This window comes from Calidris pugnax, unplaced genomic scaffold (genome assembly GCF_001431845.1).
Source record: "Calidris pugnax isolate Ruff unplaced genomic scaffold, ASM143184v1 scaffold39, whole genome shotgun sequence".
NCBI classification, from domain to species: Eukaryota; Metazoa; Chordata; class Aves; order Charadriiformes; family Scolopacidae; genus Calidris; species Calidris pugnax.
The window spans coordinates 8,765,975-8,792,154 of NW_015090828.1; the positions used below are offsets into that span (position 1 = coordinate 8,765,975).

At 41.8% G+C, this 26,180-nt stretch overlaps 1 protein-coding gene across 4 annotated transcripts in view; it reads left to right on the top strand.

The window, feature by feature from the left end:
- Positions 1-26,180, top strand: part of PSAP (prosaposin) — a 30,294-nt gene that overhangs the window by 867 nt on the left and 3,247 nt on the right. The window contains exons 2-12 of one of the 4 annotated variants that reach the window (XM_014940467.1): positions 11,697-11,830; positions 12,666-12,740; positions 13,425-13,550; positions 13,883-14,077; positions 15,010-15,153; positions 15,981-16,037; positions 19,533-19,541; positions 23,305-23,418; positions 24,396-24,491; positions 24,697-24,886; positions 25,062-25,213. In XM_014940467.1, coding sequence (XP_014795953.1) covers positions 11,697-11,830; positions 12,666-12,740; positions 13,425-13,550; positions 13,883-14,077; positions 15,010-15,153; positions 15,981-16,037; positions 19,533-19,541; positions 23,305-23,418; positions 24,396-24,491; positions 24,697-24,886; positions 25,062-25,213 — 1,292 coding nt within the window. Of the gene's footprint in view, positions 1-11,696; positions 11,831-12,665; positions 12,741-13,424; positions 13,551-13,882; positions 14,078-15,009; positions 15,154-15,980; positions 16,038-19,532; positions 19,542-20,443; positions 20,501-21,644; positions 21,654-23,304; positions 23,419-24,395; positions 24,492-24,696; positions 24,887-25,061; positions 25,214-26,180 lie in introns of all 4 variants that reach the window. The other 3 variants (XM_014940468.1, XM_014940469.1, XM_014940470.1) reach the window with 3 other exon arrangements.

A 26,180-nucleotide genomic window follows, 5' to 3' on the forward strand; every position in this document is an offset into this window, starting at 1 on the left:
TTTAAACCTAGAGCTTATTTCCTTACAAGCTTGACCTACAACTTTTCACAATTCGACTCAAAAAAAGCCCGACTAGCCATTTAAAAGCTATAGCAATAACCAGCTGGTTACAGTAAATTATGCCTAGGAAATCTCACATAGTTTTACACTACTCTTGTACTTAAGTGCAGTTTTTTAATGTATACTGGTACATGAATAATTTAATGGAGAATCTCCCACTTTTCAGACTGGAAACAAGAAACTAAATGGCAGCTTTCACTCTGCTTGTTTGTCTGCTTCAATAGTATGACTTCTGTGTCTGCTGTGCACTGAATTAACTGCCATTGGTTCTCATTTCTATTGGGGCTGTTTCCGAATCACTAAAATCATTGGAGTTTCTTCTGCTTTAAAAGTGAAAAGGATTTGCTTTGAAGTATCCCCAGGTTTCCCAGTAGTGTATTTAGGGAAATTGTAATGAGAAACCAGTTCAGCAATGAGAGTTAGCTTGGTCTACCTGTTAAAAGGCATGTGTATGCAACTGAGCATAGCAGGAGACTTGTTAGGCCTGTTTTCTTTTTGGAAGTCACTGTTTTACCACAAATAAACATCTGTCTCTCTTCACCGAAGTCCTGTTATGACTATTAATTGACTCACCTGTAATAGTATCGTGCAGATTTTTGTGAAGATTTTGCTGTGACAACCTGAGACACTGTTCTCGTCGACTAAGCTAGCTAATTAGCTGTATATAAATCTAGCCACCCTTGGCGTATCCTAATGGAGTTACTTGGCTGGCTTACAGCACGGTTGGTAGGCCGTGAGGGTTTTTGGTTGACCTACTTACTGTGCTCCTCTGCATCTTTGCTTTAAGGGAGGCACGAAGGAATTAAAGCAGGATGTGCAGGACTTGAGATACCCACACTGCTGACAAGCATTTTGATTATTGCTTGACTTTGAGACCGGGAAAGCAGGAAGGCTGGGTGGGTAGTTAAAGCACAAGTCAGTTTCTCTTGAGCTGGAAGTGTATATGTATGTTTGTTTATTTTTTTGTCTTGGTAAAATAAAATAAAGCTGGGAGTGGAAGGTGAAAGCTTTGAGGATATGAATATTTCACCTCACCTAGAATAGTAGACTTAATCTTCCTTCCAAGGTTTTTCTGTGAGATATGATTCTTGTAGCAAATGCTGGTCAGAACATCTGGGGACAGGAAAATTAAAGGCTGAGTTAGTCTGACTTGAATTTTCTGAAGGGTGGGGGGAAAAAGCAAATAATTGAGCTTGGACTATGCTCTGTAGTTTGCAGGCTTGCTCTAGTTGGGAATGTGGTTTCTAACAAAAAGCTAGGCTGGTGCAGCCCGTAGATGGAATCAAGCAAGCAGTGGAAGGTGTCTCATTTCTAAAGAAATACATCCCTGTTTTCTTAGAGGAGTAAGAGAGCGTGCTGTGGATTTGAGGCACCTTCCAAAGCAGTGCTTCGATAGCGCACCAGTCATGTGGCTTGTGTAAACCTGCCCTTGCACAATCTCCTCCTTGTTTGCAGAAGAGGTATAAATAGAAAAGGTTGTTCTTGGTGTTGTGTCTGGAGGAGCTGCGCAAGCTGTTCTTGCCTGGTCATGGTTGGGCTCGATGAAATGCGCGGTCGCATCTGCAGAGCTTCTGGAGCCTTATGCTGCCTTTTTCACAATCTCAGTTTGTGCTATTCAGCCTACCACAAAGAAGCAGTTCTGGGAATCTGAAAACCGAGATGATGCAGAGGCTGGAACAAGAGAGAGGGAGCTTGTCAGCAAAACTGAACCGTGTTTCCATCAGGTGACCATGGTGTCAGCTGGGGCTCTCCGGGAGTTTGGACTGCGCTGTTTTAGGGAGGGTTTTCTGGTATAACGTGCAGGAGGATCCTTACTTTCTATCTGTGGGAGAGGCAGGACCAGTTACTGCTGGCTGCCAGTGGTTTCTGTTTCGATGTTTCATGTGGATCTGATTTTTCAAAGCAGGTTTGGGGCAACGCCTTAGAACTACATGACAAAAAAAGGGTTTCCGTTTGTTTTTTGTTTAAGGATTTACTTGTCATTTTTCTATTTAATTTTTTTTGTTTATGTAGCAGGTTTGTATGCGATTAATTTGTTGCTATTAAGAAATCAGAGTTCCTGTTACAAGTTAAAAGGGGTACTTCGTGGTCTTTGAAGTGTGTGCGTATGTTTTGAGGCAATGCTTGTCTGTGTGCTTGGTCACGCAGCAGTGTTTAATTTCAGATATCAGTATTTTTCTTTCTCTTGGAGTAAGGAGTCCCACATTTATACTGTTTACCCTGACTAGTTTTTCAGCTTTGTTCTCTACTTCTGTGAAAGTCTGCCTATAGAGAGATTTTTCTTGGAGATGCTGAGTAAATGAATCTCGCAATGAGATTTCAAAGCTTGTTTTTTCCAGATGCAAGAGTTTAAAAATCCTTTGACTATATTCACATTGGGATGCAAGCTATGACTATGCAGAGATTAGAGGTTAATACTTTCTTCTTTCCTGCTATCAGCTGCTTCATCACTGTTCTCCTGGGCAGGTTATGCTTTCACCTTGAACACTGCAGTTTACCTTTTTCAGGTTCTCCCATTGCTAACTGAAATCCTCCCTGAAGCTGCTCTTTAAAATGCCCTTTTTCATCCCTCTGACGTGCTTTTTGTGCTCAGCTGTGGGGGTCTGATATCTTCCCTTTCCCTAAGGGAGCTTCTTACTGAGTTGTCTTCTACATCTGGCATTCATTCTGGGTTAAAGCACTTCTCTGGTGATGGTGTGAAAAAGAGCATTGCACCTGAGACTCTTCTGTTTCTTTCTCACAGTGTCTTTGAGCTGTTCTTCTGTTTTCTGAAGTTTTTAGGTGCCTCTGGACTCACCTGTGCTTTGCTGGGACTGCAGTATAACCTATGGCAAGTAACTTTTACAGACATGGTGCTCTGCATAACTAACAGACTTTTCCATTCCTTGTGGTGTGAATATATTTGCCAGGTGAAAGGAGGATGTTAAATACAGAATTTCTGCATGAAATCTGTCCCCATGCCTTCCCGTCTCTCCAAAAAAAATCCCCAAACAGAAGCAAGAAGCATGTTCAAAACATTTAGGTGTATTCCTACAGGGATCTGCTGCAGGGAAGAATGCTTCTCATAACTTCTTGGGAATATTTTAACATGCTGCTGGGACTACTTACTCCTGATGACTACCAGATGCCCTTGAACATCCAAATATCTCTTCTAGATTCTGTCAGAGGAAAAATCTCAGGCAGAAGTTAGGGCTTGCTTGGCAACCTGGTAGCAACCTCGGGTCAATGTGGAAATTAATCTCTTGCAACCTTTAGAGTAACTGGGAGAATTTACTGGGGCAGTAGAGCTGATTTTAGTGTCTCAGCTCATCCTGTTCTCTGCTGTCTTTAACTTTGTTCTGATTGTGTGTACATACGCACGCTGCTTCTCTTACCGTGCTCGTCTTCTGGTGAGGGGAACAAGGGAGCATCTGAGGTAAGAGCAATGTTTTAGAGCAGAGATAAGGTACCAAAATGAGTGTCCCTCTGGCATGCTTTTTGTGCTCAGCTGTGGGGGTCTGATATCTTCCTTTCCTGCTGTCAGCTGCTTCATCACTGTACTCCTGGGCAGGTTATGCTTTCACCTTGAACACTGCAGTTTACCTTTTTCAGGTTCTCCCATTGCTAACTGAAATCCTCCCTGAAGCTGCTCTTTAAAATGCCCTTTTTCATCCCTCTGACGTGCTTTTTGTGCTCAGCTGTGGGGGTCTGATATCTTCCCTTTCCCTAAGGGAGCTTCTTATTGAGTTGTCTTCTACATCTGGCATTCATTCTGGGTTAAAGCACTTCTCTGGTGATGGTGTGAAAAAGAGCATTGCACCTGAGACTCTTCTGTTTCTTTCTCACAGTGTCTTTGAGCTGTTCTTCTGTTTTCTGAAGTTTTTAGGTGCCTCTGGACTCACCTGTGCTTTGCTGGGACTGCAGTATAACCTATGGCAAGTAACTTTTACAGACATGGTGCTCTGCATAACTAACAGACTTTTCCATTCCTTGTGGTGTGAATATATTTGCCAGGTGAAAGGAGGATGTTAAATACAGAATTTCTGCATGAAATCTGTCCCCATGCCTTCCCGTCTCTCCAAAAAAAATCCCCAAACAGAAGCAAGAAGCATGTTCAAAACATTTAGGTGTATGCACTTCTCTGGTGATGGTGTGAAAAAGAGCATTGCACCTGAGACTCTTCTGTTTCTTTCTCATAGTGTCTTTGAACTGTTCTTCTGTTTTCTGAAGTTTTTTAGTTGCCTCTGGACTCACCTGTGCTTTGCTGGGACTGCAGTATAACCTATGGCAAGTAACTTTTACAGACAAGGTGCTCTGCATAACTAACAGACATTTACATTCCTTGTGGTGTCAATATATTTGTCAGGTGAAAGGAAGATGTTAAATACAGAATTTCTGCATGAAATCTGTCCCCATCCCTTCCAGTCTCTCCAAAAAAAATCCCAAAACAGAAACAAGAAGCATGTTCAAAACATTTAGGTGTATTCCTACAGGGATCTGCTGCAGGGAAGAATGCTTCGACTGCAGTATAACCTATGGCAAGTAACTTTTACAGACAAGGTGCTCTGCATAACTAACAGACATTTACATTCCTTGTGGTGTCAATATATTTGTCAGGTGAAAGGAAGATGTTAAATACAGAATTTCTGCATGAAATCTAGTGTCTTTGAACTGTTCTTCTGTTTTCTGAAGTTTTTTAGTTGCCTCTGGACTCACCTGTGCTTTGCTGGGACTGCAGTATAACCTATGGCAAGTAACTTTTACAGACAAGGTGCTCTGCATAACTAACAGACATTTACATTCCTTGTGGTGTCAATATATTTGTCAGGTGAAAGGAAGATGTTAAATACAGAATTTCTGCATGAAATCTGTCCCCATCCCTTCCAGTCTCTCCAAAAAAAATCCCAAAACAGAAACAAGAAGCATGTTCAAAACATTTAGGTGTATTCCTACAGGGATCTGCTGCAGGGAAGAATGCTTCTCATAACTTCTTGGGAATATTTTAACATGCTGCTGGGACTACTTACTCCTGATGACTACCAGATGCCCTTGAACATCCAAATATCTCTTCTAGATTCTGTCAGAGGAAAAATCTCAGGCAGAAGTTAGGGCTTGCTTGGCAACCTGGTAGCAACCTCGGGTCAATGTGGAAATTAAGCTCTTGCAACCTTTAGAGTAACTGGGAGAATTTACTGGGGCAGTAGAGCTGATTTTAGTGTCTCAGCTCATCCTGTTCTCTGCTGTCTTTAACTTTGTTCTGATTGTGTGTACATACGCACGCTGCTTCTCTTACCGTGCTCGTCTTCTGGTGAGGGGAACAAGGGAGCATCTGAGGTAAGAGCAATGTTTTAGAGCAGAGATAAGGTACCAAAATGAGGATGTGTTCTTTGAGAAAACACCACAATCTGGCTCTATCTCAAAACTGATTTCTTGTGCTAGTTACAAAGGTTTCAAGCTTGATATTTGATCAGTAGATGCCAGAAAGCAAGGCTGATTTTTAACCAATACCTGAACCACTGATAACAGCTAGCTAGATTTCATCCATTTTTTCCACAAATTGTAACTTCTCAAATACTGTGGTCATTTTACTGCCTCATTAATGCAGAGGTGTAGTAGACCTTTGGCATGATTTACTAGGGTGTGATTACAACTTCTGAAATGTTACTTAAACTCACTAACCGACCAGAGAGGTTGTGGAGTACTGAGCCCTTCAGATAACTTTAGGTTGAGGTCACTCCTTGAGTTGTTGACACTTTGTAAGATCTGATGAAGAGGAGTTGATCCCTCTTGACTCCTTTAACTTAAACACCCTTCGCTTTTGCAGTTCTCAAAAGAAATGGGGAAAAGTCAGTAAGTAACAGCACAGAATGGCAGAGACTGATGCATTCGCTTGGTCTGTGGGACATTTCTGGGAGATTATGAACGTTCTGAAGTGTCTTTTTTTATTTAAATAGTGCCAAGTGGGACAGCCTGGGAAAGAGCATCCCTCCTGATGAGTATGTTAATATGTTTGGAACAAATTACACCGTCGTGAAGGCATAAGAGTTGACAGCATCCCAAGTCATCTTCCACAATTGATTTCAATGCAATGAAGCGAACAGCAGCTCAGCTCTTTCCTTTTCTTGCCAACAGTAGGTTAAGTTGTCTGTAAAAATGCTGCTCACACCAAGGTTTTCTTAGCAGTTTGGTTTGGAGGAGGCTTGAGTCTTCGAGCTGAATTTCTTTGTGTTCTGGGCGATAGTTTTCTGGTTTATCCTATAGCTTTTTAGGGACTCTGGTCTGGCCCATATAGAATCCTGGTTTGCAGAAGCTTATATAAGGTGTTAACTTTTAAGCGTCATCATGAAAGTCTCGTTAGTAGATTCAGTACAACTTTGGAGGGGATTGCTTAGGATGTTTTTCTGAGAATCTCAGGAAGAAATTCAGGCTGGCTCTTCTGGAAGAGAATAATAACACAAAGACTTGAGGGAAGGGAAGGTTATTCTAAGGAAAGGCAACTACCCTATCAATTTTCCAGTAGCTGTCCTTGCAGAATGGTAATTTAAAAAGCAGCCATTAAAAGCTTCCTTCTAGGTTCCTGTTTCCTGAAGAGAAGTGAGGAACTGAACTATGCTTTCACGTGTGGGGCTTTTCCAAGTAAACAAAGGTGGTATTGTCTGAGAGGGCTGTCACCTTTACTTCACTAACTGCTGACCACGTGTTAGTGTTTCTATTCCAGATGCCTAGTGTTGGGGAAGGAGATCACAGTTGGCATTTGCTGCTTTGAAAAAGTGTCGGGGAGTAATGCACAGTGGCTGAAGTAAGTAGGGTAATACCCTGTGGGAGCAGTTGCAGGTTTCTCTTTCTCTTCACAGCCTTTAAACTGGGTTTTGTGTGAATTCCTGGCAGAGCCCCATGCAATATGCAGTGGTTGTCACTTGTCAGGACTGCGTGACTGGTGTTCTGACAGTGTTAGGTTGCTGACCCCAGTCTCCAAGAAAAGATTCCTCCTTCCTTTTCTGCTGTTACCCTTCAGCCTGTGGAGTATTTTGATTATGTTGTTGGGTTTCAGGCTGTGTTTCTGAGGCAACACTTGTTCTGGGAAACGGCTTCTCTTGTCTGTCAGACACGAGCATCAGTGAGGACAAGAGTGGGGATGAATCTTTTGGTTTTGTTTTGTTTCAAGAAGCTGCAAGGGCATGCAAGGATCCTAGGGTGCCTTTTGGCTGTCAACTTGGCTGGAAGCCTGAAGGAGGAAGTCTTTCACATCTGAAAGACGTGCCCTTTATACACGGATTGTGTTTCTACCCCCGCTTCTCCTTCCTCCTCCATTTTCTTTCACTGCCTTAATTTAGGAAGAACTCGGAGGAGCGAACGACCGTTCCTTCTAAAATTGAAGAAACCACATCTGTGAGCGGTTGAAGAAGGGAGGAACCAGTGAAGAGGACGAGTAAAGAAACTCTCTGGCCTTCACAGATAAACTTGTTCTTGCAAGCTGTTATTTTTAGAGCGCCAAACTTTAGGGAAGGGAGCCAGGTTTGAGGGAACATGACGCGTGACTGTTGAGAGCTAATCTATAGAGAAAGGAGAAATCTATTTAAAAATGGATGAGCCTCAGATAAAGAAGAATACATGAAATAAAGGGCTGCCAAAGGTGACTAAGAAGGTAATCCCATTGGGTTTATCCAGCGAGCATTAGTAGTTCTGTGAAGTAACTGACAGTGCTTTGTTTTCTCTTGGGTTGCAGCTTTGCTGGGAATGTGCAATACCTCATTAAGGTGTCACTCTTCTTGCAGAAGAGGCTGTATTGAGGGAACAGGTCAGATAACTGTTAAGACTCAGAACTATTCATTCTGATGTGAAACAGCACAAGGTCTTAACACACTTCACTGGCATGTTTGCTTTGTTGTAACATAAATTAATATATGAGGAAAAATGCTGTTTCATAATTAAATAGAAGAACAAGGTAAAGGAAGAAGTAGTGGAAACAGTAAAGGATTTCAGGGTAATCTTCCCTGAATCTGCAAGATCTGAATTAATGCAGAGTTTTGTTAATTTTGTTTCTGTTTTTCCCAGAAAGTTCAGAAAGAAGGGGGTGGATGCTGTTGCAATGAAGGTACATCCTTTCGTATTAGACGTTGGCTTATGTAATAGAAGTATTTCAACATGATACAGAATCTAATCCAATCTTAACTATATTTAAAGTCACTGTGGAAGATGGAAGAAAAGAAGCCATGGTTAGCATGTTTTTTTTTTCTCTGTAGCTGCTTTCTAAAATGTACCAGTGATGTGTGGCTCTAACAAACAAATTTACCTAGTCACTGTTTGACCAGAAAGATGTGTACTGAAAGCATCCAATGTAGAGTTGTCTTCTCAGAAAGAAAGAACTTCCACAGTGTCCTTTGTAACAGAAAGGACACTGCTGTTCCTCCAGTTTCTGTTTTCTGTAGGCAAGTGCTCATCCTCATGGCATAGCTGATTCAGGTTTTCTGAATCTGTTGGCTTTTTTTTTTAAAGGAAAAGTTCTGTAGTTATGTTGGCATTTCGTTTTGCTCTGATGTTGTGCAGGGGTGAGGATTTTAAATAATGGGTATGTGTTCAGGGTGCTTAATTGTATCCTGAAACTAGTTTTCAGTGTTCACTGACTTATGAACCCTTTGATGCTATTCTGAGACTTTGTCTTTGGCCTCCTGTAGAGGATTGCAGGTAACACTTCATGGCCTTATTCTGAAATCAGAAGTGACTGTGTGCCCACTGGCAGTGCTTTGAGCAGAATCTGAACAAAATATGGCTGTGTGTGCTTCTTCTGAGAAATTACTCTTTTCTCTTTCCAAACTGGTGAGACACACGATGCAGGGAAGCAGAGCAGAGGTATCAAGTAGTTAATGTGCTGTCAAAGATCAGTTAAGACTTTTTTTTTCCTTTCTGAACAGAATTATCTGCAACCTACATTCTGTTCACCTCAAAAGGTGTCAGACTACTGCCTGGCTTCTCAGTTTTCTTCTGCCTCAGTGTCATGACCTGAAAAAATCCTGCTGTCCTGCCAATACCCCTTGCTGTGTCCTAGCAAGTCAGAGCATTTCTGACTGACTCCGTATGAGCATCCGTTTGATTCAGAAGCCATTCAGCTGGGAAGTTGTTAAAGACATAGAGACAAAAAAGCTGATGAGTTACCATAAATCTGAAGCGTGGTGTTTCTTCTGTCCTGCATTTATAATGACCAGGTCAGAGGCTCTGAGGAGGAGCAAAACTAGGTGGTAGACATTCTGCCAAAAGTGGGTAGAGACCAGTGACAAGATCTTAAAGTAAAAAGCCAAACAAAAAGTGAAAGTTTGTTAAGAGCTAGATCAAGCCAGTGCAAGTTATGGTTTGAATGCCTAAGTTTGGGTTTTAAACAACTTCTTAGATCAGGAGGTTGAGAAACTGCCTGAGATCACTATTGTTGCAGTTTTATACTTTAATTTTCTAGTTTTACAGTATGTTTCAAGCAGGGGAGAGGGAGTAAATTTCTTTTGATTTACGGAACTAAAGGCATAGGTTAAAAGCTATACTTGTAAATAGTTGGAACCCCTTAATTACACTGTTGAAAGTCAAGGTCTTGCTTGACTTAAGCCAGGCTTTGACTCTGCCTTGCAGAGCCTTCCAACCATTGCTTAATACTGGTATCTGAAAGGGAAGAATAACTCTTTCCTTCAACCAAGCATATTCTTGGTTATTGTCATCCTGCCAGAGCTGACAGCTATTTGGCTGACCGGTCTGACTTTGAAACTTACTCTTAGTGCTTCCAGATCGATAATGCTGTAATTTAAAATAGGCCATCTGTAAATATTTTGCTAACCATACATTATTAGAAGCTTTGAAGTCTTATTCCTGTGGTCTTATAAGCAGTCCTAGTGTGCTGTCTTGCTGAAGAATAATATGCAATCTAGGCTCTTTGCTGGGAAAGAGGGTAGCAAACTTCATGCATTTCTGTAGAAGATTAAGTATGCAGAGCACATTTTTCTTAAAATAAATAGGTCATTCCTCTGTGAAATCCAGTGTAAACAGGCTTTATAAATCAACAGCTGAGAAGGCTGCAGAATGGCACCTATAAAGCAGTGTTTATCTGGCCCTGTTTGAAGTGTAGGGTTTATATACCTAGTAGATGCACTAGTAATTCAGCTGTTAAGTTGATCCTCTAAGTGTTTAGAACTGGGATGTGAGAAATGGAAAAGCAATTGTTCATCTGTTCATAACCTTACTAGAAGCTTTGTAGGAATTGAACAGCTTAAATTCGGTGTCTTTGTTGACAGTGTAATTTTACAGCCTTTTGTGATGTGTAAACAGCATCCATGTGGAAATAATGGCTCCTAAGCAACACTTATGCAGCTAATAGGTTTGAATGGGTTTTTATTTTTTTTTCTAAAAGTTTGACAGCAGTGCCTTGTAGGCTTAGACCATGGCAAATTTCTTTGGAGCAAACACTGAGTGCTTGCAGTAGGATTTTAAGGAGTTTCTTCATAGGTTAATGCAGTGGAGGAGACTGACTCCTGAAGAAACTGAGACTACTGACAGGCAAGATGGTTTTAGAAAAGTGGGAGAAGTTAGCTGAAGTGAGCTGGTGCTCTCCAGTTCAGAGAGCACCAAAAAAAAAAACCCAAAACAAAACCACACTTGGAAAGTCAGCTAAAAAATACAGCTGATTAACTTGTCCTGTTCCTTACTAATAGTGAAGATCTATTACACTTTCTTTAGGAAGACTGTCCAGAAATGGTATTCTGTATTTACTTCAAAACTTTGTAGGTTGCGTGACAATGCCATGTGGGGTGGGAGGGAATGTCCAGACAAAGACTTGGGCTCTTTCCTTTTTTCCCCTGTGTTTTTTTTCTCTACACAGTTGAAGAACTGACCAAGAGGAAGCAAAGTCTAAATAGATTTAATGGGTTTAGAACTGTCTGATGGAACATGTCTCACCTTGTTTTCTGTCCCTCTTTGGCTTTTGAAACATTCTGTTCAGTGTTTTGGTCTGCACCTGGCTGTTAAGTCCTCTGTGTAATGTGTGTGGTGGTGTGGCTCCTAATCTGATTAATTTGCTAGCTCTTACAGTTGCTAGATGAGAAAAGGGTGGTTCACCTGGGAGAAGGAATGCAGGCAGCAATTACAGGCTAGATGTGCCTCATCTACATGTGCTAGATGTTCACAGCTGAAGTGACTGCAAGGACAGGAGGGTTGTAGCTTTGGGAATCAGCTGAGTTGTGGATTTCTGCAATGAGTAGTTTCTCTATTTTGAGTAATCTGGTAGTTCTTGTGGGTTTTGGTTTGTTTTTGTTTTAAAAGGTGGATGATAGAGCAATGGGCTGCTGAGGTTCTCATGCTCAGGCACTTAATAAAGGAATTGAACTGTTTTGATTTTTCTGGAGTTCTTTGGCTGTGTAATCTGTATTTGGGACTCATGTCTCAAGTAGAGACATTGTTGGACTGAAACGTGCTTTAAAATGTCTAGTAGATTGAAGGGGCCTAACGGAAGGGTTGTGGTTACAGGTAGAAATTGTTGGATTGAAACGTGCTTTAAAATGTCTAGTAAATGGAAGGGGCCTAACGGAAGGGTTGTGGTTACACCATACAGCATTAACCTGCTTACTTGGGCCTAGAAATCATTCAAATGTGCAGCTTTGAAAGGCCGATTCTTTGTTTGGCAGCTGTGGCAAGCCCTGTTCTGTGGCAGAAGGACTGTGTGAAGGGTCCAGAGGTGTGGTGTCAGAACCTTCGGACGGCATCGCAGTGCGGAGCGGTGAAACACTGCCAGCAGAACGTCTGGGACAAGCCTACTGTAGTAAGTATCAACTCCTGAGATGACTTCTTCCCACCCATAGCTGAGGTAGCTGGTTTAGCTATGCTGATGAAGGTTTTCCAAGTCTCTGATTGGAGTTAAGTGCTACATCTGGCTATGCCTTGGTTACTCTCCCTTAATTTGGGTGCTAGATAAAGGTTGCTTTCCACTTCTCTGCCTTGCACAACTTGTCTGCTGACTTCTCCTGTGACCTGTTGCACAATCACCAAGCAATGTGTGGAATGGAGCTAGTGGATTTCAGAGCTGTTCCTCTTTATTAAACCGACTCATAGAACAAAATCATAGTGCCTTTTCTTATTCTTAACTTGAACAATGCCAAACTGATAAGCTTATTATAAAAAAAAAGCTGTATGATTCCTTAGATCTTTCTCATATTTTAATGTTCCCCAAAAGGTGCAGCGTGTGCTAAATTATGAAAGCAATGACAGTAAATAATGGTACAAATGTTACGTTCAGTGTGGCTTTTCAAGTTGCGTTTGTACTAGATGTGAGTGCTGCTTTACCAGATCTTTTTAAATTCTTGGATTTCTAGTAAGAGAACCATAAAAGAGCTTCAGAAGGCTTCTCAGGGCAGCATGCTTTTTACTTCAAGGGAGGTGGGACTAGGTGAAAGGAGCAAGAGGTAGCACGCCTGCTGCTTCACACCGTGTTGATTTACTGAAAAAGCCAGAGCTGGACATACTTGGAACATCTCACCCAGGTTTCAGCCAGAATTTCTTCCCTTAACTTCAATTCTTATTCTTGCTGTTTTTATTTGCACGCTGCATTTACAGGTACTGAATTCTGTCTCAAAGTAACTCTCTACTTCTCTCTCCAGACCAGTATCCCCTGTGACTTGTGTAAGGAACTCGTGACAGTGGCTGGCAAGGTTTTGAAGGATAATGGCACCGAGGTAAGCAGAGCTCCCCTTCTCCTTGTCCCAAGGCACTGTTTGATTTCATTGACTTAACAAGATTGCAAGGTGAGGGGGTGGGAAACCAGTCTGAGTGATGTTTTCCCAACTTAAGCAGCAAATGTTGAAAGGGGCCAGAGTACGTGGGGAAAAGGCTTTTAAACAGCATCTTACAGTTTAGAGATTAGCAAATTCTAGAGCCTCTCATGCTCTAACACATCCCAGATTGACTGTAGATGCTTAATAAAACTGCTCTTGTGCCAGTGGGCCATTGATCTTAAAAGGTGGGATACTGCAGTCTCTAAAAGTGGATGATTACATCAAATGGTCTTTATTTTGGTTGTGGACATTTCTATCCTTTTGTGAACCTAGGAGTACTTTGTGTAAACAAATCACCGTCTCACTAGTCCATAATTTCACTCCTCTTCTTAAGTGTGGATGTTCTATGTTGGCAAGACTGTTGTGCAGACCTTGCAAGTGTTATTTCATGTTTTCACTTTGGCAAGGTCTCATCGAAAGCCCAGGACTGGGGAAAACAGACCTATAGTATAAAATGTCATTCTAGTTTTGCTTGCCAACTGCCTGGACCTACCTGAGTCCAAGGGGCTTTTTTTAGGCTTTGTGTCCTGCATATAGATATAGATACATATTTTGTTAGTCTATAGCCCACTTTATTTCTTATAGGATGAGATTCGCTCTTACTTGGAAAAGACATGTGAGTTTCTTCCTGACCAAGGCCTGGTCTCTGAATGCAAGGAGATTGTGGATTCCTACCTACCTGTTATCATGGATATGATCAAAGAAGAGCTAGTAAGTAGATAACAATTTGCAACTGTTGGAATTAAGTTTCTCTTCCACATAAGGTTGTGGTATGATCCCTTCAATTCTCTATGGATTGCAACTGTTGGAATAAAGTTTTGCTCTTAAGTTTCTCTTCCACATAAAGTTGTGGTATGATCCCTTCAATTCTCTATGGATTACTGGTGTTGCCATTAATGGTGTAAATTTGAAGACTACTTCCTTGCTGTGAAAACATTTTTTCCCTTCCTATCATATTTCAATTAAATGACTCTCTACTCTGAACTTCATATAAAAGTGACATCAGTCTACAGAGCTTTCTGTATGTGTCTTATCTCCCCTAGGATAAACCTGAAGTTGTATGTAGTGCCCTGTCACTGTGCCAGCCCCTTCAGAAACACCTTGCAGCAATGAAGCTTCAGAACCAGCTCCAGTCCAATAAGATACCAGAGCTGGATTTCTCTGAACTGGCATCCCCTTTCATGGCTAATGTGCCCCTTCTCCTTTACCCTCAGGACAAACCCAAACAGAATTCTAAGGTAAGAGTGCATTGCTAATCCAGGGTGCAAGAGGTGTGCATGTTTTATGCTCCAGAGCTTCAGTGCTCCTTTGTATAAGAACTTACTGATGGTTCTTGGTAAGGGATTGTTGTACTGGGCACAGATTAAGCTGATGTTCTTCACCTGAGTGTTTCCTCCTGAATTTTGTGCTGCTGCACACAGACAGCTACCTTTTTTCCTTAACCTGTGGGTTTTAAGCTAAGTAAGATGATAGTTGCAGCCCCTGTGGACGATACTTACAATCTTGGATTAACAACCACAGCCTATAAAGACAAGTCTTGTGCTGGGCTGTTCTCATCCACCACCATAGTAGTCAAGCAGGTCTTACTGGAAACAATTTCTTCTGAGAGCAAGTTTGGCACCAGTGTTCAAAGAAAGAAGAATTCCTCCCACATTGAGTAGTCTGCTAGCTTCGGGGGAAGCATTCATCTCTGAATCCAGGGGTGACAGACTGGATCAGAAAAGAAGTAGTAGTTGACAAAGGGGAGTAGATGAGACAATGAACTTGTGAGTAGAGGCTGAGTCTTGATAGCAAGCCTTGATACAGGATTTAAACAGTTGGGTGGATGGAGAACAAGCTGCTGTGGGTGGAGCAGGTAAGATCTATGCCAAATTTAGAAACCTACCCACTGTGGTCTGTAACAAAACCAAGAGATTTTGCAGATTGGGTATCTTAACAGTTATCTCGGGTTTGAGAGCCAAGTAGGTACCTAATCTCCATCTAGTGGCTGGTGCACACACCAACAGTAGCTTGTCTATTCATGTTAGTTCAGGCTTTCAGGTTTTCTGTACTATTTATCAAGGTTTGTATATAGTTTAAAACAGCTTTTAAAACTTGCTAGTAACAGAAGCTTCTAAAACGTGGCATGTGAAGATACATCAACTTAAGTTTCCTTTTACTTTTTGTCCAGGGAAGTGGGGGTGTGTGCCAAGATTGCATTCAGCTGGTGACTGATGTTCAGGAAGCTGTGAGGACAAACTCATCTTTTGTAAAGTCTCTGGTTGCTCATGCCAAGGAGGAGTGTGACCGTTTGGGACCTGGAATGTCTGATATGGTAAGCTGTCTTTTTTTCATTTTGTTTAAAAATCTGCTCCTGTGTACAAACATAAAATAGTTAATCTCTATTTAAAAAAACAAAGGAGAGGTGTGTCACATGTGGGATATGTTTACACAGTGTTAACAATAACAACACTGAAATCCTCATAGGTAAGCTAAGAAGTGTGGATTAGATAAATGGACAGTGAAGTGGATTGAAAACTGGCTGAAAAACAGAGCTCAGAGGGTCGTGATCAGTGGCACAGAATCTAGTTGGAGGGCTGTAACAAGTGGGGCCCCCCAGGGATCAGCACTGGGTCCAATCCTCTTCAATATTTTCATCAATGACCTGGATGAAGGGATGGAATGTACCCTCAGCAAGTTTGCTGATGACATGAAACTGGGAGGGGTGGCTGACAAGCCAGAAGGCTGTGGCAGTCAAGACCAACTTGACCAACTTTCTGGACAAGAAAGTTGGGTGGAGTGGGATGGATGGGTCTGGGGAGGAGGAAGACGACCCAGGATTGCTGCTAGACCTTAAAGGCCTTTTTCATAAAAATGATCTGGCAGGGCAGTGTGGTCCTATATACCTGCTCATGTGGGGGAGTGCTTTTGCTCTAAGCAGAAGAGAAAAGGATACTCACCAGATAAGCAGGTGTGTGTGCAATGATTGTGTAACCTGAAATGCCTTCTTGTATTTGGGACGAGCTCTGAAAGACAACAGAATAATAGTTATTAAGTAGAACAGGTGAATTAATACCTTGAGATGTGTTAGAAAATTCTAGATTAACTCTACAGCTGAAGTGGTTTGATACTTAAAAGACTTTCGTTTCTTACTTCCTGCAGTGCAAGAACTATATCTCCGAATATTCTGACTTGGCTATCCAAATGATGATGCACATGGTAAGATCAGTAGAATATAATATTTGGTCTTGGTTATTTTTATTTTTTTCTGCTTTGTGTGGCTAACTTATTTGGAATCAGGAAATTACTGCAGTGAAAGTCTGGGGAGAGCCCTTGCTCTGTAAGCCTTGGCTATAAGAATTTACTGATAGTTCTTGGTAAAGGATTGTTTACTGGGCACAGATTAAGCTGATGTTCTTCACCTGAGTGAGTGTTTCCTCCTGAATTTTGTGCTGCTGCACACAGACAGCTACCTTTTTTCCTTAACCTGTGGGTTTTAAGCTAAGTAAGATGATAGTTGCAGCCCCTGTGGACGATACTTACAATCTTGGATTAACAACCACAGCCTATAAAGACAAGTCTTGTGCTGGGCTGTTCTCATCCACCACCGTAGTAGTCAAGCAGGTCTTACTGGAAACAATTTCTTCTGAGAGCAAGTTTGGCACCAGTGTTCAAAGAAAGAAGAATTCCTCCCACATTGAGTAGTCTGCTAGCTTCGGGGGAAGCATTCATCTCTGAATCCAGGGGTGACAGACTGGATCAGAAAAGAAGTAGTAGTTGACAAAGGGGAGTAGATGAGACAATGAACTTGTGAGTAGAGGCTGAGTCTTGATAGCAAGCCTTGATACAGGATTTAAACAGTTGGGTGGATGGAGAACAAGCTGCTGTGGGTGGAGCAGGTAAGATCTGTGCCAAATTTAGAAACCTACCCACTGTGGTCTGTAACAAAACCAAGAGATTTTGCAGATTGGGTATCTTAACAGTTATCTCGGGTTTGAGAGCCAAGTAGGTACCTAATCTCCATCTAGTGGCTGGTGCACACACCAACAGTAGCTTGTCTATTCATGTTAGTTCAGGCTTTCAGGTTTTCTGTACTATTTATCAAGGTTTGGATATAGTTTAAAACAGCTTTTAAAACTTGCTAGTAACAGAAACTTCTAAAAGATGGCATGTGAAGATACATCAACTTAAGTTTCCTTTTACTTTTTGTCCAGGGAAGTGGGGGTGTGTGCCAAGATTGCATTCAGCTGGTGACTGATGTTCAGGAAGCTGTGAGGACAAACTCATCTTTTGTAAAGTCTCTGGTTGCTCATGCCAAGGAGGAGTGTGACCGTTTGGGACCTGGAATGTCTGATATGGTAAGCTGTCTTTTTTTCATTTTGTTTAAAAATCTGCTCCTGTGTACAAACATAAAATAGTTAATCTCTATTTAAAAAAACAAAGGAGAGGTGTGTCACATGTGGGATATGTTTACACAGTGTTAACAATAACAACACTGAAATCCTCATAGGTAAGCTAAGAAGTGTGGATTATATTTGTTTTTTTGTTTAAAAATCTGCTCCTGCATACAAACATAAAATAGTTAATGTCTATTTAAAAAAACAAAGGAGAGGTGTGTCACATGTGGGATATGTTACACAGTGTCAACAATAACAACACTGAAATCCTCATAGGTAAGCTAAGAAGTGTGGATTAGATAAATGGACAGTGAAGTGGATTGAAAACTGGCTGAAAAACAGAGCTCAGAGGGTCGTGATCAGTGGCACAGAATCTAGTTGGAGGGCTGTAACAAGTGGGGCCCCCTGGGTTCAGCACTGGGTCCAGTCCTCTTCAATATTTCAGGGATCAGCACTGGGTCCAATCCTCTTCAATATTTTCATCAATGACCTGGATGAAGGGATGGAATGTACCCTCAGCAAGTTTGCTGATGACATGAAACTGGGAGGGGTGGCTGACAAGCCAGAAGGCTGTGCCAGTCAAGACCAACTTGACCAACTTTCTGGACAAGAAAGTTGGGTGGAGTGGGATGGATGGGTCTGGGGAGGAGGAAGACGACCCAGGATTGCTGCTAGACCTTAAAGGCCTTTTTCATAAAACTGTGCCAGTCAAGACCAACTTGACCAACTTTCTGGACAAGAAAGTTGGGTGGAGTGGGATGGATGGGTCTGGGGAGGAGGAAGACGACCCAGGATTGCTGCTAGACCTTAAAGGCCTTTTTCATAAAAATGATCTGGCAGGGCAGTGTGGTCCTATATACCTGCTCATGTGGGGGAGTGCTTTTGCTCTAAGCAGAAGAGAAAAGGATACTCACCAGATAAGCAGGTGTGTGTGCAATGATTGTGTAACCTGAAATGCCTTCTTGTATTTGGGACGAGCTCTGAAAGACAACAGAATAATAGTTATTAAGTAGAGCAGGTGAATTAATACCTTGAGATGTGTTAGAAAATTCTAGATTAACTCTACAGCTGAAGTGGTTTGATACTTACAAGACTTTCGTTTCCTACTTCCTGCAGTGCAAGAACTATATCTCCGAATATTCTGACTTGGCTATCCAAATGATGATGCACATGGTAAGATCAGTAGAATATAATATTTGGTCTTGGTTATTTTTATTTTTTTCTGCTTTGTGTGGCTAACTTATTTGGAATCAGGAAATTACTGCAGTGAAAGTCTGGGGAGAGCCCTTGCTCTGTAAGCCTTGGTGCTAACACTTTGAACTTGGCATTTATTTGGATAGTAACTTCAGGCTCAGAATGCTTTCTTTAGCACTTTCCTTTTCTTCTACAATCACTTAGTGGTGCAAAAGGCACCCTGATCCTTTGAAACACAGAAATTGCATCACACATGTTCCTTTAAAGTCTTTTATTTTAGCCCTGCACCGCTTCCCCTTCTCCCCCCATCAAATACTGTCCTAAGGGTATTAGAGTTGGTCTGTCACAGTATTGAAAAATTGGTTCATTATTGAAAAACCCGGTGTCTGTTTGAAGGGAAACCAAACATCCTTCTTCTGGAATTGCTGTCTCACAACTCCTGCTCTCTGGGCTCTTGGTAGGAGCCGTGGAGAGTGAGTGATACTGCACCAGCTCTGGTCTTCTGCAGCAACATACAATATATTTTACCTCTGACCACCTCCATAGCACCTCTTTATCCTGAGATTTCAAAGTCTTGTAACAAAAATGAGTAAGCCTTTCCTTAAAGAACGCAGTGCCACAAGTAACATAACACATTATAGGTTATTACAAGTTTATGAATAGAGTACATGGCTGACTTGAACCTGGATTTGGCAACACAGTGGCCTTTTTTTATTTCAGGTTGCTAAAGGCTACTCTCATACTGGTTCTTACGCATCTGTGGGGGGAGGGAAAATCTTTGTTCCAACAACAGTTAGTTTCTCATTTTGAGCATTGCAATCCAGGGTGGTGTTAACACCGGAAATTGGAAAATGACTGCACCTTGCACCTGGCTGAGTGTTGTTCAGACTCTTTGGAGGGAGTCTTGCCCAGGGTGTTTTAATAACTTGAAGTGAATAATGCTGGTTAGCACCGTGCAATTAAATGTGAATAGCAGTGCTGAGGATCTTCTGGGGTGGGGACCATCATCTTCATGGAAAGAGTATATGCAGCTCCAAGTGCTTGATTTTTTTTTTTTTTTACTTTTAACTGTTATCTCTAATTTCTCCTTCCTTTCTCTGTCTCCAATCTTCCCTGTCAACAGAAGGATCAGGTAGGTGAGCAACTTGCCTGTGGTGATAGCCTGCTTTTAGTTCACTTCTTGCTCTATTAGCTGTGTACATGGTGTGATTGCACTCGGTGTTGACAGATACAAGGGATATTTTTGGGATTAAATCAGAGAAAAAAAGACTATAGACTTCTTCCAGGCTTCCTTCCAGCTCCAGATACCAGTTTGTACTACTAAGATTTCAGCCTGATTATTCTTTTGGCCAGTACAGCAGAAAATATGCTCACTTTCATTCAAGAAGGGTTAGTTGTGGAAAAAGCACTCTGGTGGCTCCTGCCAGCTTCTGATTTAAAGCCTGGGCTCAAGAGGGCTTGGGTGAAGCTGTTCCCTGGATCTTTTCTTGGTTAACTTTTAAATCTAAGGTAGTGGTATATCCTCTTCAATATTTTCATCAATGACCTGGATGAAGGGATGGAATGTACCCTCAGCAAGTTTGCTGATGACATGAAACTGGGAGGGGTGGCTGACAAGCCAGAAGGCTGTGGCAGTCAAGACCAACTTGACCAACTTTCTGGACAAGAAAGTTGGGTGGATGGGTCTGGGGAGGAGGAAGAAGACCCAGGATTTCTGCTAGACCTTAAAGGCCTTTTTCATAAAAATGATCTGGGAGGGCAGATCATTTAGCATATACCTGCTCATGTGGGGGAGTGCTTTTGCTCTAAGCAGAAGAGAAAAGGATACTCACCAGATAAGCAGGTGTGTGTGCAATGATTGTGTAACCTGAAATGCCTTCTTGTATTTGGGACGAGCTCTGAAAGACAACAGAATAATAGTTATTAAGTAGAGCAGGTGAATTAATACCTTGAGATGTGTTAGAAAATTCTAGATTAACTCTACAGCTGAAGTGGTTTGATACTTACAAGACTTTCGTTTCCTACTTCCTGCAGTGCAAGAACTATATCTCCGAATATTCTGACTTGGCTATCCAAATGATGATGCACATGGTAAGATCAGTAGAATATAATATTTGCTCTTGGTTATTTTTAATTTTTTCTGCTTTGTGTGGCGAACTTATTTGGAAACAGGAAATTACTGCAGTGAAAGTCTGGGGAGAGCCCTTGCTCTGTAAGCCTTGGTGCTAACACTTTGAACTTGGCATTTATTTGGATAGTAACTTCAGGCTCAGAATGCTTTCTTTAGCACTTTCCTTTTCTTCTACAATCACTTAGTGGTGCAAAAGGCACCCTGATCCTTTGAAACACAGAAATTGCATCACACATGTTCCTTTAAAGTCTTTTATTTTAGCCCTGCACCGCTTCCCCTTCTCCCCCCATCAAATACTGTCCTAAGGGTATTAGAGTTGGTCTGTCACAGTATTGAAAAATTGGTTCATTATTGAAAAACCCGGTGTCTGTTTGAAGGGAAACCAAACATCCTTCTTCTGGAATTGCTGTCTCACAACTCCTGCTCTCTGGGCTCTTGGTAGGAGCCGTGGAGAGTGAGTGATACTGCACCAGCTCTGGTCTTCTGCAGCAACATACAATATATTTTACCTCTGACCACCTCCATAGCACCTCTTTATCCTGAGATTTCAAAGTCTTGTAACAAAAATGAGTAAGCCTTTCCTTAAAGAACGCAGTGCCACAAGTAACATAACACATTATAGGTTATTACAAGTTTATGAATAGAGTACATGGCTGACTTGAACCTGGATTTGGCAACACAGTGGCCTTTTTTTATTTCAGGTTGCTAAAGGCTACTCTCATACTGGTTCTTACGCATCTGTGGGGGGAGGGAAAATCTTTGTTCCAACAACAGTTAGTTTCTCATTTTGAGCATTGCAATCCAGGGTGGTGTTAACACCGGAAATTGGAAAATGACTGCACCTTGCACCTGGCTGAGTGTTGTTCAGACTCTTTGGAGGGAGTCTTGCCCAGGGTGTTTTAATAACTTGAAGTGAATAATGCTGGTTAGCACCGTGCAATTAAATGTGAATAGCAGTGCTGAGGATCTTCTGGGGTGGGGACCATCATCTTCATGGAAAGAGTATATGCAGCTCCAAGTGCTTGATTTTTTTTTTTTTTTACTTTTAACTGTTATCTCTAATTTCTCCTTCCTTTCTCTGTCTCCAATCTTCCCTGTCAACAGAAGGATCAGGTAGGTGAGCAACTTGCCTGTGGTGATAGCCTGCTTTTAGTTCACTTCTTGCTCTATTAGCTGTGTACATGGTGTGATTGCACTCGGTGTTGACAGATACAAGGGATATTTTTGGGATTAAATCAGAGAAAAAAAGACTATAGACTTCTTCCAGGCTTCCTTCCAGCTCCAGATACCAGTTTGTACTACTAAGATTTCAGCCTGATTATTCTTTTGGCCAGTACAGCAGAAAATATGCTCACTTTCATTCAAGAAGGGTTAGTTGTGGAAAAAGCACTCTGGTGGCTCCTGCCAGCTTCTGATTTAAAGCCTGGGCTCAAGAGGGCTTGGGTGAAGCTGTTCCCTGGATCTTTTCTTGGTTAACTTTTAAATCTAAGGTAGTGGTATAGATGTTTGGAGTATATAAACTGAAAAGAAAATGTGGGAGGCCTTTAGGCTCCTGCTTCCAAGAGCTATTTGGGTTTTTTATTTAACCAGTCCTGGGAGACCTTGTGTCTGTCATCTCTCTGCGAGAGACCACGTTGTGTGTATGTGGGTGTTGCTGTAACATTAATATCTGGAAATGCTTCTTACACTGCATGAACCAAAGGGCTTGACTTAAAGGTACTGCCTGGAGTAGTCTGAAGCAGCACTGGATCGTTGAGATACTGCTTTTGCCTGTGCATGAGGTTGTGGCATGATGTATTAACTGTTGCATAAGCTTCTGCTGTAAGAAGCTTGATGCCCTGGTGACGGAGTGGGGTATGATCTTCTAATCACCCATAGGACCAAAGGTAACTTTTTTTTTAGCTTAAGTAGACTTTAGGTGGGAAAACTCAAGTTTTGTGTGTTACTCTGTACAGACGTTCTCACTTTATGTGGGTATAACGTGGCCCCCTTAGAACAGTTTGCCTCATGTCTGGCATTTATTTTTGCAGTTATTTTGCAGTTACTGTATCTTTTGCAGAAAGATATAGTAATATATCTTTCTAAAAGTTTTGAGAAAAACTTAGAAAGCCTTCTGAAAGGCTTTGTTTCTCTTTGCTCTTTTCCTTCTTATCGTGAAAAGAACACTTGAAATATAATTTCAGATACTTTTAAAAAGCTTTGGGCTTAGGTTTTAACATTGGGTAACTTTTGTTTCTTATAGGCTGCGTTCAGTAATGCGGGAATCTGTTTCTGTTTGCAAAATGTGATGTTACTGGATGCTTTAAAGAAGGTAGTTTGTGGATCAGTAAAGGAGTCCTTTCTTCTAGGCGTTTCTTTCAGCTTTTGGGTGAACTCTGGAGTCAGGATAATTAGCCTTTTCTGTGATTACTTAAAGCTTTCAGGGGAGCAGCTTCGCGGATACAGGTCTAACGTGATGCTGGTGTTGGTGGCTCTTAAGTCAACTCCTTTGAAGGGCTTGCATAGTGGATTAGCTCATGGTAAATGGGGTTTTAAAATGGATGTGGCCTAACCTCTTCCTCTTTTAAAGGAACTGCTAAATTTCACCTGGTAGTTGTCCTGCCTATAACCATATCAAATGCTTTGGCAATACTTGAAGTAGAAGTAGTCACGAAACTTCTGGTTGTGTTGGAGCCTTTTAAAACTTTATTCTCGGTGCCTGCTCACAGGCTCCATAGAAAGGGCAGAGCCTTCTAGACTTTTAAAAATTGCTTTCTCTTTCCAGCAACCAAAGGACATTTGTGCCATGGTTGGGTTCTGTCCTTCTGTGAAATCTGTTCCCCTTCAGACTCTGGTGCCAGCTCAAGTGGTTCATGAAGTGAAAGTGGAAACAGTGGAGGTAAGATGGACTTTGTACTCAACAGCTTTGCCTTCCTCTTTGCTTGAGTGCAATGAACTGGGTGAAACAGAAAAATGGGAGCCTTTACGCATAGAATAATCCAAGACTCCCTGCATACAGATTCCTGGCCTCCTCTTGTTTCTGTTGTTGATCTGTGAAGTAGGAGAGTTGACTGATTTGTTAGAATAGCAGAGCCTATGCTAAACCAAAGCTGTAAGGTAAGATTTAAGGATTAAAATGGGAACTCTGGTTCTAGCAGTACAGTACAGCAGCTGGTCTAAATGATACTTCAAATGTTAGAGGGCAAATTGCTGCACTTGAATTTTGCTCTACATTTGGAGTTATAATTCAGTCCCTTTTAAAAATGGGACAGCATTCTGTGTGCGCAGATGAGTGATCAGGGTCAGAATGCTCCCAGTTTGGAGAAGTACCTTAGTTTCCCATGGCCTTTGGGTAAGACATGGGCTGAGTTTTTTTTGAAAGGGAAAGCCTCTTTTGAGGACAGTTAATTTCTGATTATCGGGTCTAGAAAAATTTCCTTCAAGTCCTTCAATTTCTAGGTTTCTTCTGCAAACAAGAGGGTGCTCTCAATTCAAGTAAATTAGTTATTTTGTCCTCAATTAGCGTATTTAAAAAAAAAAAAAACACTTCACATTTCTCTTAACTCCACTCAGTGTGGGGCTGCTTATTTCTCCACGTCTACTAGATTCAACTCTCCTCCTTATACAACCTGGGGACTGTAGTCTTAATTAGTTGTACAGATGACTCTTCATTCAAAAGGCTTTTTACTGAGTCCTTTGAGGTTGGTTTCGGGTTCTGGTTGACCTTTTGAATTCAGCTCGAGCTGTCCAGTGAGGTGAGTGAGTGTGTGCTGCACCTGAATTTGAATGCTGTTAAGCTGATCCCTTACAAATTGTCCCTGTCATATGTGGTCAAGTGCTGATTTCCTGTTTTTTATGTTTCTTCTGTGTACTCAGAAAGCCTCAGTTCAAGAGAAAACCTTTTCTGTGTGTGAAATATGTGAAACCATGGTGAAAGAAGTGACTGGCCTCTTGGAGAGCAACAAGACAGAGGTGTGTAAGCAATAAAAGTGGTACCTCTTCCTAGGCTTTGGCTAAAATGGGGCTGTATTAGAGGGGGAAGCAAAGCTAATTTTCTTGCCTGTTTTCATGAGAGTGAGATTTCTATCCTGGGAGTGATGGTGTAAGAAAAAACATACTTGTGAATCAAATCAGATTTCTGTTCCTCACTTGCTGCTCCCCCTTCCCTGTGCTTCAGGAGGAGATTGTACATGAAATGGAGGTGATCTGCTACCTGTTCCCAGGAAGTGTCAAAGACCAGTGTAAGGATTTCATAGATGTCTACGGCCAGGCTTTGATTGACATGCTCTTGGAGGCGACGAATCCTGAAGCTGTGTGTGTTATGCTGAAGTGCTGTGCAGCCAACAAGCCTCCACAGCAGCAGCCAGGTTGGTAGTGAGGAGTTGGTGGTGTTGCAAAATGAGCTAATTCACCTCTGATTGTATCTCTTTTGAGAACATAGGCTTTAATACTTTGCTGATGCTGCCTCCTTTCTTCTGTTTGGAGGAACTACCTAAGCACTGATGTCTGGCTTTGGTTTTGAGTTGTATTTTTTCTTCTCAGTTTTAGTGAAACCTGCAGGTGGCTTCTGTGATATCTGCAAGATGGTGGTAGCTTATGCAGACAAAGAACTCGAGAAGAATGCCACGACAGCTGAAATTGAAGCTTTACTGGAAAAAGTCTGTCACTTCCTGCCAGAGTCTGTCAGAGATCAGGTAAAGTGCGTGTGCGGAAGGCAGGCTATAAAAGATTTGTTTGGTTAACATAGGTCCTACAGTGACAATCATGCTAACCTCATTTTCTAAGTGTTTTGCCTAATATTCTGTCTACATGCTAATTTTAGGTGCATCTTTCAAGTGTCTCTACTTCTGCTATAAATGTCCAGGTACTCATAATAGAGGTCTCTGTGTTTGGCCAACTGCCTTGGTCTCTGGCTGGAGACAAACTGTCCACAGGTGCAGCTGGGACTGGCTTGTGTTCAGCAACCTGATCCTTCCTAGGTTTTTTTTTTTTTTTCCCCCTTTACTAGTTAGCACCAAAGCGTAGCAGCTTTTCAGGGGCAGTAGAGCAAAAAAAGAGGGAGCAGCCTTGATGTGAGGCAGTCAAATGACCACACAGGCCTTGCTGTGTGGCAGCTTTGCCTTCCAGTCAGAACAAGGCGAGGTAGAGATGAATAGAAGGTTGAAACATCTTGGGGGGAATTTGGTAGAACTAGAGAGCAGCATCTCTACGTAGTTTTTATAAGAGTAGCCAGCCTTCCTCTGCTGGAAGGAGTTTGGGGTCACGGGGGGGATTAGATTTTTTGCTAAACTTGGAGGGGTTGGCAGTCCCTTTGAGTAGACGGAGACTTTTAAGGGCCTGAATTGATTGGCTGGATTGTTGTACTCATTTGTAGTCAGTGAGGGTTTGCCTGGAAATCCTCTGAGAACAGTGGGGGTGGGAACAGCTGAAGGTTTGGGTTTATTTTTTTTCCTCCACACTGATCCTGTTGAGGGGATTAACAGGGTAATTGGAAGCAGGCTGGCGTAATTCCAGTGAGAGAGCAAAAAAGCAACACCTGTTAGGGCCACAGCTATCAAGATTTACCTGGAAATCTTATTAGGTGGCTGCTCGGTGTCAGCAAGTGGCAACTGCTTATAAGTTTACTAAGCGTACGATGGCACGGGCTTAAAGCAACTGAAA